The 13,509-nt window shown below is 37.0% G+C and overlaps 1 protein-coding gene across 1 annotated transcript in view; it reads right to left on the bottom strand.

Moving 5' to 3' along the window:
- The window catches only part of LOC101868936 (contactin-6), an 88,768-nt gene extending 75,640 nt beyond the window's left edge, over nucleotides 1-13,128 (bottom strand). Inside the window, 2 exon segments of the mRNA XM_034066202.1 lie at nucleotides 6,757-6,932; nucleotides 13,004-13,128. Of these exon segments, the coding sequence (XP_033922093.1) occupies nucleotides 6,757-6,898 (142 nt within the window). The 5' untranslated portion in view covers nucleotides 6,899-6,932; nucleotides 13,004-13,128.
- Between the last annotated feature and the right edge of the window lie 381 nt (nucleotides 13,129-13,509).

The following is a 13,509-nucleotide window of genomic DNA, read 5'->3' as shown; positions in this document are numbered from 1 at the left end:
CCTGTTTCTTCACTAGAAAGCTGAGCTCTTCCTCCTGTTTGCTCTTCAGTTATCATTTGGCCATCTCTGAGTGTTACTGAGCTGTAAGTTGAGAACTATATACCCCTTTTTGAAAATGAAAAGTTACAGTGTTCACTCTTGCAATATAAGCTGCTAGACAGCCTGATCAGTATGCAAGCCCTCGCATGCAGTGAAGAATTAACAACCGGTTTAAAGACCCAGCAAGCTTTACTCAAGGTGGTAGTTACAACATCTAGTACACCTTTTAATCAAATACAATTGCTACAGAGGGATTTCTGGACACACAGTACCACAATACAACCAATCCAACACCGTATATGTCACTTAGACTAAAATTCATGCATGCTCAGACTTTGCAAATTCAGACTATCTGATCTAAGTGTATTGATTTTTCCATTTTCTGTTTCAAAGCATATACTATGAGTGAAAAGGGTTATGACATTTTGAGGCATGCTATATTGCTTTGTGATGTTTCTGTAATTTGTGTGCAGTCAAAGGTAAATAACATGATGAAGTAATCAGATGAATAGTGGGCTTTCATGCTGGCTGAGCATCTCATAGACAATCACTCTAACAGGGCTTTACTAATGCCCAGACTGTCATGATTTAGTGAAGACTAAAAGGACTTGATTGCTTTTGTTATTTCCCCTGAAACAGTTAAATGCTAATGATGAGCTATTACTTTATGTTTTGGAATGGGAAAACTGTCCAGGAGAGATTATTGTCTTTTTAATCTACTTCAGCAAAACTGTGTCTTCTGTCTATCTGACAGAAAGCATGTTTGAGTGCTTGAGAGCTGCAGATTTCATTCCAAGTGCTCCAGAACTATTGCTGTCATTCATACTGCTGCATGTTGTCACTGCCTGAGAGGAGGCAGGATGTGCATATCTAGGAAAATGCTGTTGACAAAAAGCACCAAGCAAAGGGATGCCCCCTGAACACCCCTTTGAAATATGTGAGAATATGGTTGCAGCCCAAAAATGCCAAGAAAAATCGTTTTTTGGTCTGTAGCACTAGGGGAACTTTTAAGTATGTGGTCTAACACCTCCACTGTGTGCCCTCCTGTGTAGTTCAGGACAAAATGACTAAGCTTATTCATGAATTTAAATTGTCATTGTTACTCAGAATTCATGATAATTAATGGGGGCCTGAGGTGTGAGAGAACCACAATCAAGACTGTCTATCATCAGCCATGGTAGAACAATTTGAGAATCTAATTTAAGATCCCTAGGCAACTAGATGTTTTCAATTAATACTGAATTTTCTGGGTTTATGCCCTGAATAGTTATGAATTAGTTTCACACATGATTCTTTTTCGTGGTGGAGTACTTTTTTTCTAGTTTAATTGCACTTTTTGTTTCTTTTATGCATCTGTTAATGCCTCTGTTATAGACATATATGAGCACTAAAAGAATTTGTAACATGCATGGACAGACTGTTTTACTGTTGCTGGTTGTGAGGATTTCCCTCAAGACTAGTCATTTTCACACAGTTGCTTTTACTTAAAACTGATGAAATAATTAAAACAAATCCCTGTGTGCCTTGGGATTGAGTTCTGGTTGAAGTCATGTGTAAGCAGTTCTCTATAACAGGCTTTTTTGTTTGTCCTTTTTTAAGGCATGAAATTCAATTTAGATGCTCTTTGTTAATAAAAATAGATTTTTGCAGAATACCTCATTGATATGCATATAAATGCATCTTAGCACCACAGAACAGGCGAAACTCCAGTTTTACTGATCAAAAATACTCTTTAAACCTGGATGCTTCTTTCTTTCATGAGTTTTGAATGCATCTGTGATCTTAGTATCTTTGGCTCAAAACTGATAGCTGTTGTGTTTGTGCCTGGTCAGACCTTGTCAGGCTTTGGGAAGTGACTGTTGATGGCAGGGCTCAGGGCGGCTGCTTCACCAGTGTCTGCTCCAATGTGCATGCAGGAGGAACAAAACCTGTGACATCTGGGAACCTTGTGCATGAGCATCTTCATTTTGTCTTGAAAACTGTAAAACCTGAAGGAAAACCTTCCATGTCCCCAGCTCTTCAAGCTGACTCTTGCATACTTCATAAAGACAAGCTCCTCATGCAGTTGTCTTTGACCTTCCCTTTATGTACAGCTGAAGCATTACAGGTGACTTTCTGCTGGATGTTAATACTGAACTTGAGGGGGAAGCATTGTGTGGATAGCAGGTTGTGTCTTGGGAGCAAAGCTCAGATCTGTGTAAGGACCCTTGTGCCTATGATGGGCTTTGGCTACCCAAGCTGTGATCTTGACAGCAATGCTTTTTTTAAGCAGACTGAAGATCCAGATCAACAGCTCCAGCTCTTGGAAAACACATTAGTTTTTCAGCATGTACTGCTTGCTGGGCAGCAACAGACATACAGGATTTATAAGGAGCTTTCAACTTTATTTATGACAAAACAAACCTTTGCCAGGAAGTACGAGTAATACAGGACTGCCATCCTATGCAGGCTGCTAATGCATTTAATGTGCTCTCGCTCTGCTCTCTCACTGATGCTGTCTCTCATTTTCAGCTTGTAGCTTTAATAATCTATGCTGCTTCCTTCTGTACAATGTTCCTCCTGCAGCTTTCATTTGACAGCTCTGTTTTTAATAGAGGATAAGCATGAAACTCCACCTGAATCTGAAGACATATTTCTAATCTCATACCACATTTATTTTGCTACTTAGAGAGCTCACTATCTTGAACAGAGGAAAAAGTATTTTTCACATATTAAGTTGACAGTACAGTAGGTTTCCAGAGTTGTCATTAATTCAAACTCATATTCAGTTAGTTATCTTGTAGTAAAAGACAAAGACACATAAACCCCATTATTTGGATAATAGTCTTTGTTCAATTATTTATCATGATGATTGCAATAATATGCAAGGCAGCCCAGTTCAGGGAAGAGTCCCATTTTTGTTAGGCATTGAATGAAAGTGCCATAATATCAACATGCCTGCTTGGATTTTAAGATACAGCCTGAAGTATTGGTTAAAACAAAGAAGTAAATTAGATGGCAACATGAGAATAAGAAAGAAAATGTTAACTGTGAAATAATTGTTTCAAGGTAATTTGTTCCACTATTCTCATCAGGTCATTATAACATTTTCCATGTAGTGTGGTTTGTTTGTTTTTTTTTCTTTTTTTTTTTTATTGTAAGACAAGATAAAACTCAGTTTCACAGTGATGCTGCTAAATTGAAGCATTTTCCGATATGCTTGTGTTTGTCAATGTAAATGACAACCTTCAATTTATCTGTGTTCTTTTTTTATATGGGAAAGGATGCAAATGTCTGTCACTGCTAAAGAAAAAGTAGTCTGCTTCTTGAATATGGGATGTATTTACATGGTTGCTCTTAAGAACTGGAGGATTAAGACAGGATGGGAGCTGTGTGTTTGACTGCTGCTGTGGACAACTATGTTGTGATCAGTTCCCCATAGTAACTCTGGGATGTATCTTGGTGGGGGTATGAAACCTAAGTAAAGAAACTGTTTGATACTTAGCCTGTTTTGATTGTTGTGTATTGGCATTGGACTTCAAACTATTAGTGAACTAAGTGCTCTTCAGAGGGCATGATTCACCAGCACAGAGTGTTAACTGAAAATACTTAATGCCATTGACAAATTCTATTTTCTGGCAAACAGGGCCTCCAGCTGCTAAGTGAGGTCAACTGCATTGTATTGAGATGTGTATTGCCTAAGGCAGGTGAGAAATCACATGTGATTTATTTCAGGTTTGCATGTCTGACAGCAGACCTCTGGCTGTGCTGCACCAGAAGAAGGGGAGTTGCAAGAGGTCTCTGCAGAGCCACCTTGCTCTCTGCAGGAAGGTGCAAACCCATGCTGAGGTTCTTAGTAAACTCAGCTTCATAAGGAAAGCTGTCCATTGAGAAAGGACTCTTCTCTGTCTTCCTTATTAGTAAGGTTTTTGCCTTCTTTCCCTTCTTTCAATTTCAGCTTTCCCCAAGCCCTTTGCCGTGCAAAGACTTAAAACTAGTTTTCAGGAGCTAACTTTGGACCTACCCATGGTTATGAAATGATGATAGATAAAAGCAAACATAGAAAGCCATAGGAAGGAAGTGCTATTAATCATTGTGCAAAGAAGCACTGTCCAGAAGAGCTGTTTGTGTACCCCAAGAGATGGTGCACCAAGCCAGTGTGATTCCCTATGGGCTGGGAGAAAACAGTGATGGCAAACCAAAGTGCTTCCAGGAACTTGAACTGGGGATAAAATTTTCCAGAAAAAAAGATAAAATCACTGAATAATATGATATGCTGAACAACCACCAGAGCCTTCTTTCTTCCAGAGATATTTCTGGTTTTCCTCACCTCCTCTATCTCCTCCCTCTTTTAATTTTTAATATCTCTTCTGTGCCTTTGAGGGTATTAATTTTCTTTGGGTCTTTTTCCAGCTCCATTTCTGGTCTACCCTGGTACCTTAGGGACTGTAGATTCCATGGACCTTTCCTTGTGGCCATCTATTCTTTCTTCTTTCTAAAGTTTCTAGTTTCTAAAAACTAAGCAATTTAATCTCCAGATCTTGAAATAATTTTCTATGCAGGAAGATTGGCTTGCAAAGATGTTTCAGAAAAAGTGGGAAAATAATGAATCAAAACTTTTCTTCCCATTTGATCACCTCTTGGGAAGCAAGCTTTTAGAGAAATTTAAGGTAAAACATTATTAAATGAGATACTAGAGATATACCATTTGATCAGCTTTACTAAAAGAGAGTCTGTGAACTGCTCTGACCTCTAATATCTCCTTTGTATAACCCCTGCAACATGAGATTTGCTATGAGAAATGGAACAAGATTAATAAGTAATACATTTGCTGGTGTCTGAAATAGCGACACAAGGCTGGCTTTAGACACATGTTTTATTAATGAGGTTTGAAAACAATTGCTTCCTCCCAGCAACAGACAACTCAGACCTTTCCACTGAAAGGAAAGGATTGGAGGCAATATTTAGAGTTTTTTGGCTGTTGCTGCTGTTCCCCTACCCTGAGGCATTAACAGAATGCGGTCACCACATGTAACACTGGGAAAAAGATTTTGAAATTAAATGGAGGGCAAGCCTAAAATATATTTTCCCTCATGACATCCTTGTCTCTAAATTGGAGAGACATCAGTTTGATAGATGGACCACTCAGTGGGTTAAGAACTGGCTGGATGGCTGCATGCAATGACTTGTGGTCAATGGCTCAATGTCCAGCTGGAGACCAGTAATGACCCTCAGGGATCTGTGTTGGGACTGGTCTTGCTCAACATCTATGTCAGTGACATGGACAGTGGGATTGAATGCACCCTCAGCAAGTTTGCTGATGACAGCAAGCTGTGTTGATACACTGGTAGGAAGGAATGTCATCCAGAGGGACCTTAACACGCTTGTGAGGTGGGCTGATGTTTAACCTCATGAAGTTTAACCATGCCAAGTGCAAGGTCCTGCACCTGGGTCGGAGCAATCCCAGGCACAGCTACAGGTTGGGCAGAGAAGAGATTCAGAACAGCCCTGTGGAGAAGGACTTGGGGGTGTTGGTTGATGAGAAAATGAACATGAGCTGGGTTCAGTGTGTGCTTGCAGCCCAGAAAGCCGACCGTATCCTCGGCTGCATCAAAAGAAGTGTGACCAGCAGGTCAAAGGAGGTGATCCTGCCCCTGATCTGCTCTTCTGAGACCTCACCTGGTATATTGTGTTCAGTTCTGGTGTCCACAACATAAAAAGGACATGGAACTGTTAGAATAAGTCCAGAGGAGGCCACGAGGATGATCAGGGGACTGGAGCACCTCCCATATGAAGACAGGCTGAGAAAGTTGGGGCTGTTGAGCCTGGAGAAGAGAAGGATGCGTGGAGACCTCATAGCAGCCTTCCAGTATTTGAAGGGGTCCTATAGGGATGCTGGGGAGGGACTATTCATTAGGGACTGTAGTGATAGGACAAGAGGTAACGGGTTCAAATTTAGACAGGGAAAGTTTAGACTGGGTATAAGGAGGAAGTTCTTTACTCTGAGGGTGGTGAGGTACTGGAATGGGTTGCCCATGGGAGTTGTGAATGCTCCATCCTTGGCAGTGTTCAAGGCCAGGCTGGATGAAGCCTTGGGTGACCTGGATTAGTGTGCGGTGTCCCTGCCCATGGCAGGGGGGTTGGAACTTGATTATCTTAAGGTCCTTTCCAACCCTAACTGTTCTATGATTCTAAATTTTAAGTAGTCTTAAGACAGCATTCATACTATGTGACATGGACCTGAAATATGTAACATTTGAAGTACAGCTCACCATTTTGCACACTGTACAAGGAAAAGAGTGTTGTTACCCTGTTAGAGTAACTAAATATCAGTGTGGCAATTAGGACTACAATGTTTTTAGGATTCAGATGCTATAGACAATAGAAAGCCTAGCATTTCACATTTCTTCTACTCCAATTGTAACTACTTGCAATGCAGCAAAGAAAGCACTGTCTTAAAAAATGGGAACACCTTTATTAAGTTAAAATTGTACTTATCTTCCTTGACCTTTAATTTTCTGAATGTTATTCTTGTTCCTGAGAGCTAGCAGCCATCATATGTCTGGTTTTGTTATTAATATTTACCAGGAAAGGCTTTTTAAGAGTAAGCGCTGCTGAAGCAAGCCAAACCTTTTGAAAAGAATCACCGATGATACTTTAATTACCCAATAAATTACATTTCATGTGCAGAATTAATCAGAAAATAATGTTCTAATAAATATGATCTTCCCAACTTACATGCAAATTGAAGCTTTGCCATCCTGCTCAGAATTGTTCCAAATGAATTTGTGGCCAAACACTGGTATGTTCCAATATCCCGTTTTTTATGTGGGTTATTGATTGCCAAGCTGCCTCCAACCAACCTGTAGTGATAACTCATGGTAAGATCAATATCTGTGCCATTTTGCTTCCACCTTTGAGGGGAAAAAAATCAAATTAAGCTTATAATTTACAGAGCCTATTCATATTTATCTTATATAGTGTGCTGTAGCATAACTGTAATGATAAAAATGTAGTTAAATATCACAAAATTACATCATTTTTCACACAAGACTGCTTCTTATATCAATCTTAATAATACCAATAGTTCTGTTCTTTGAAAAAATCTTTACTGCCTTTATGCTAGTCACCAGTGTTCATACAAATGTCTACAAAAAGTAATTATAACTTATTCATACAAACTAAGTTGTCCATCTGTTTGAGAGCGTTGTATATGCCTCAACTACAGCTACCTTATTTTTTTATAATATAAGTGGTACCTGAATGTACTTTATGGTGCTTGCAATGATGCCATAAATTTGGTTACAAAAATGATTTGGAGATACAGATCATGAAAGATTACACTTCAGAGAACAGACGAGAGAAGTTTTTGTGCAGCAAGCTTGAAACTGATAATTTAATAAGTGCTACTAGTTTAAAACATGATTTGTCCCTGTTAGTACAGTATGTAGGAAATGGATTGTCTGAAACATTACAAATCTATTTACAAATGTCAAAATAAAGCTTATATTTCAAAGAAAAAATATTAAGCTTTAAGAAGGGAAATTTTATGGCTTTACTGTTAGTCACTCAATTTTTGTTTTCCATAGAAAGTCCAATGGAACAATAAAGTACCTCACTGATGTCTGCAAGTTTTTTGTTTGTTAATGCCACATTCAAGGTTGCCAGCATCCAAAAACTATATAACCACATATTTTCTTTTCCTAATTTTATACCACAACTATCTCTTCTGCCTGTATCACTTCTGTTGGCTTATGTAGGTGTGCTGTCTATCCCTCTGTAGGATGCAAAGACCACACAGGAACTGCTAATGTCTTACTTTGAGTTTGCAGAATGTTTTATGGCAGTTCTTGAAATGAGGGCAATTGTATCCTTGTTAATTACCTGAAATCACAGCACAAAAAAAACCCTATTTCTTGTTATTTGCAGAGTTGAACTTAGTGATAGTGATGGTAGTTTCCACAGTTAACAAATTGAAGTAAACTTCCATCATAACTTTATTCCTGAAAGACCTGACCTGGAAGCACAGCACAGTTCTTCACCTTGGTTGCCTGCAGACCTTTCTCTACAAGATCAGACTGCACAGGCAGCTGTTCTTTTGGAGAAAGGTTTTTAATCTGTGCTGTGAAATACATTTGTGTTCCAAAGTAAATCTTGACGAGTATGTACAGAAGAAGCAAAGATACTGACTTTTCATGACTTTTCAAGGGTGCATTTGTTGTTTTTAAAGATAAGTAATGACTGATTAAAATACAACATCAATTTAATCCTGTGAACAAATTCTGGCACTGTTAAATAATTTATATGGGTCTGCCTATCATGGCCTTCTTTATTAATGCATTAAAAAATTTAGATGCAACACTGGAAGATCAGTAATCGCAGATGATTTTTGACCTTTATGTACCTCTGCTCTCTTTTTTGTTTTTGCTTTAGTTGATCTAGGTTTATGTGCTGTTCTAGGGGTTTTTGGCTTTCTTCCTTTTCAAACATGAACAAAATCTTAGCTGGTGCCCATCTATGAGCTTGTTCTATGAAGCAGTTATCTGTATCAGTGTTAGGATTTTGCCTTATTTTGTGATTTGCATATGGTATATGCTGTCTAAAACTTTCAGTTTTCTAATATAGGATATTCTGGTATTTAGTTTGCCAGTTCTGTTTAATTTATGAATCAATCACTGAAATAACTGCTGTCATCATTACATGGCTCCCAATTAAGGTCTATAATTGTTTTTCAAAACAAATGCAAAGATGTTGGCTTAGTTGCTGCAAATGAATTCTTCACAGTATCCCCATAATCATTCTAATCACTGTGGTACAGTGATTATTAAACTTTGCATATAGATCAGAGGTTCATCTCCTGGTGTGGGCTTTTTCCTAATTAATATGTTTACATCACTGAAGGATGTGAATTAACAAATTCATGTGGCAGACAATGATTTAACCACTTTGTGTTCTGCAGTACACTAATACACAGAAATCTTTGAAAAATTATGTTAAAAAAAGTTAACTTAAGCCTGTTAAGGCAGGCATCATCTACATTTTTTGTGAACTTCATGCAGAGATTGGCAAATGCTTTTCCTCCATTACAGAAAATGCTTCCTGGGCCAATTGTTTCAGAACTTTTTAAAACATGCTATATTCTGGTTCTGAATTCATTAGTTCCTTAGGAATGTAATACAGAGATGTCCAAACTTAAAACTGTGGTTTATGAATTCATTGACCAAATTCTCATATACTATTATCTTCCTAATCTGACATTTTGTAAAACACCAGTTATAAGCTATTGTCAGTAAATTCTTCATTAAGTTAAAGACTTTCAGAACACATATATGTGGGACCCTCCCCTGCTTCCCACCATGACTTGAAGTTCTCAAGTAAGAGGTAGCCTACATTCTCTTGTTCTCTTAAGCTGTTACCAGTTTCTGCTAACATTGGAGTACACCAATATACCAGCATCTTTCCAAGCCATTTGATTATGTTAAATCTTTTATGCTAGACTTACTGGGAGCTTCCTTCTAAAGTACCCTGAAGTCGCATCACTGATGTAAATAAATGTGTAAGATATGTTGATTTCCCCTTATTTGTACTACTTAATCAATACTTGTGATTTACTATTCAAATAGTCTCCACTTCCAAGCAAATAAAAACAAGGGCAAGTAGTGTTTATTAATGGACATGAATATGTGACCAGTGTGAATTTATAATGCAACTGCAAATTATGCAATTTGTCTATAGGGAATTGTCAAAACAAAAAAAAAAAATATTTTCACCATGAAAAAATATTTAACTAAAGACCTTAGAACACAGAAACACGTCAAACTTATAAAAACACTGAAATATCAGAGATTTTTGCATTATACAGGATTTCTTAGGACCTGTTTAAGAAATGTCACTATGTTTCATTATATAGAAGTTGATAGCTAAGATGCAAACCCACAGATTTCTCTGGTGTTCAGACTTCCCTTTTCCTCTCTGAGTAGAACTTCTTCTGGGCAATGTATGTACTGACAACGTTATCTTGACATCTCTCATTATACCCTGCCCCACGTTCAGGCAAATCCAGCAGAGGTGAGAATGCAGAATCCTCAGGCTGGAGCCACCTCTTTAAAGAAAAAATACAGGCATAAGGCATTTGGCTTGGAATCCATCACTTAACACAGGCTGAAAACAAGCTTCAGAGCAAGTTTGTTTCAGGGAGATAAAACTGCTGCTTGGTCACCTATGATCTTTGATATTTTGGTAGGAAAAGGATGTAAACAAGATAAATATATTTGGAGGGTTACTGGGAATCATTCTATGATTTTATTCAATGATTATAAACATATTTTGTCATTTGCAATCATCTCAGACTTTGTGGTCCTGTACTTCTCACTTTTATTTGTCCATTGCAGTTATTTTCTGAGGTAGTTTGATACAGAATGAATTTGAATTTATTTTACTGCATAATTCTAAGTTATGCTGAAATATTAAAATACTGTTATAGTGCAAAATGCTCATGCTGTCCTCAGATTTCTTATTTATTTGTTCAATTGACTACTTCTGTGAAGATTGACGGGGAAAAAAACTCCTCAATTTCAAACATGCCTGAAAATGCTAGATTGTGTGATTATTCTGGATACTGAATGTAAGTTCAGGAAAAGTTGGAACTAAGCACTTGAGACCAAACAGGAAAAGTGAAAATAGTGTAGAAAAGATTTGCTTGGCTCTAGGTGAATTTGTTTGTTTGTTTTCCAGTGTGATGGAAGGTTAGCTGTCCTTAGCTGAGTGACTTAATGAAATAAAACTATGGAACTGTGATATGTTCAAGGGTAGGTTGTAAGCAGAAAGAGAACTAAAATTCGTTACTTTAGTTAGTTGATGATAATCCCTCAATCAAGTATAAGAGAAAAGCTTAAGTACAAAAAATTGCAAATATAATTTGAAATGTTGTGTTTATTTACCACCATCACCACACAGAGAAACTGATGAAAAAATGTGGCTGATACTATAAAAAAAAATTGACTTTGTAGGAAAAGATATGATAAAATGATCTTCAGCAAGACATTTAGATAATTTTCCCAACACATGTGCTGATTTTAGAGATACATATCCATATTTTTGTTTCCATTATTATCTGATCTATGTTCTCTACTTCCAACAGTGTCCAACAGGAAATCAGTGTCCCTTGGTTTTTATTACTTAGCCCTTATGTCTGCTTCAATTCTATACAGATCTTGCATTGTGATTATTAGACACCCAGGATTTTGAATGAAGTTGCAAAAAGCTACTATTATTTGAATCTCTAAGACTAATACAATATAGAATAAAATTTTCAGAAAATCTGAAGCATTTTTTTTCTTTAAAGAAATGTATTAATCAGCTTATTTATATAAGAAATGCTAAATAACAAATTAGCTTGTGTATAATTTTATTCCTGTTGTAGTGGTTCTGTATTTCTGGAGGGAAGAGGAACCTTGCAGTAGTCTTTGCTGTTCTTTTCCATCACTCAACAAAGCATATGATTAATATTTCATATTGCTCTTCACTTATAGCAAATAGTCGGAATTTTAAATGTATGGGTTCAATCTGTATATGACAAAACTGGCATTAGCTCTAGTGAAATCAAAGTGCTAAAGACTCCTTTTGCTTTTCAAGTAGTGGTGAAAAGCTCCCAGGTTGTAATAGCAGTGAAAATCTGATAACTTCTAATTGACCTAAATGGTTCAGGATCTATCCCCAGCTGTTGATCTCAAATTACCAGAGTAATTGAAGCTTTGCACAGTATCCTTATAGTGCAAAGAAAATAATCTAATTAATGGATAGGTAGGCAAAAAGTGGAAAAGCAAGTATGAATATTAGCTATATGATGGGAAAAGACTTCAGAGGTCTAGTGCCTGATGAAACCTTGTTGATTCTATCATCTGTGCATGTGAGGAGTCCATTGGTGCAATACAAGAGCTAATAATTTTGAGAGGTCTCTGAGGATGCTGCCTGTATATGTGTGTATGGAGCAGGTGGAATTGGAAAAGGCTTGAAATTCATGACATGAAACAGTAGGTGTTCATGTTAAAAATAAGATGAACAAATAAGATAAGAAATAGATGAAAACTTCTATTCCTAGGAAGAAAAGTTGCACTGTGAAAAAGAGATAAAACATTCCTTTACTAACACAATATTTGAAAGCAATTTAATACATGAAGTATAAAAGCCAAGTTGCTAACTAGTAGTGGTACTTTACAAAGGAAAACTTTTGTGTGAGCAATTAAAAGCTATTGAATAAGTACTAAGTATTTGATAAGATGAATTTCATGACTTGCATGAATGATTCTATTATTGTTGTTGCTGTTATTATTATAATTACTATTATTATTTTCCTAGGCAATTATTTTCCCCGTTCTTTTCTGAAGAAAGCACGCTGTCATTTTTTCCCAGATTTCCAGCTTTTCCTTCTATTAGACTCAGGTTTCCACATCCTTGATGCAGCAATCTGTTTTAAATGAGTCAATAGTGATTGAATAACCATGCGGTCCTATGTACCAAGGTTTCAAGTGCATCCAAAGAGTATTTTAAACTAGATATCAGAATTTTGCCTTGCTGTTTCTCTAAATAAACACTATAAATATATATCTGAAATGTTAGAAAGAAAAATGGGTGAGGATGTTGCTCCTTCTTTTGCTTTTCAAGCATTTATTGATGTATGGAAAGCTTTATCAAATAGAGATGCACAGCATTTCCATTTTCTCACAGCTGTTTTGTGGAATCAGAAGTAATTTTGTATGTTTTAAAATAATCTGAGGGCAATTTTCAATGATGTACTTCCTTCTCCTGTGTTAACTCTCTTAACAGTAGACTAGCAAAAATATTTTTCTTTCATTCCTCAACTTTACTCTGCCTATTTGTACTCTAGCTGTAAGTGTTCCACACATTTTGAGATATGCATGATGGTGTTCTACTGATTAAAACACAGATTTATAGTGAGATACTGTTTTTCCAAAGTTGACTTCACCTGTAGTATGGGAGTAGGCATCCTTTAGCTGTACAGTTCAGTAGGATTTCTGGATTTGCTGAGGCCGTGGAGTAAGTGATATTATATGGCTCTTGGATAAAAATAGGACCATGAATGGTTTCTTCCTCTGTGAAAGAAAAACAATAATTTAAGATTAGACAACTTTAGCATGTCCTTACACATAAAAGTATCCTTTGCTTTTGGTCAAAAGTTAAGGTCTGCTGTTACTTTCAGCAGAGAATGCATCTCCAGACTTTTGGCTATTAAGGAGGAAATATTTCAAGCCTGATTGATAATAAAATTGCATATCTCAGGTGGTGATTTATTTTGCATGTGCCAGTGATGACTAGCTTCTTTGCATATTTCCTATAGAAGCTATAAGACCATCTATTAAATCTCCCTCATCTACCTCATATCTGTGCTCTAGATGGCAACTTGAAACAGGAAAGGATAAAGTTGTGTGTTCCTGTGTTTGGCACTCCTACCTCCCTGCTTGCCTGGTGGAT

The sequence above is a fragment of the Melopsittacus undulatus genome, chromosome 9 (genome assembly GCF_012275295.1).
Source record: "Melopsittacus undulatus isolate bMelUnd1 chromosome 9, bMelUnd1.mat.Z, whole genome shotgun sequence".
Classification (NCBI taxonomy): Eukaryota; Metazoa; Chordata; class Aves; order Psittaciformes; family Psittaculidae; genus Melopsittacus; species Melopsittacus undulatus.
Note: the sequence above shows the minus strand (reverse complement) of the source record. Positions and strands in the feature narration are given on the sequence as shown.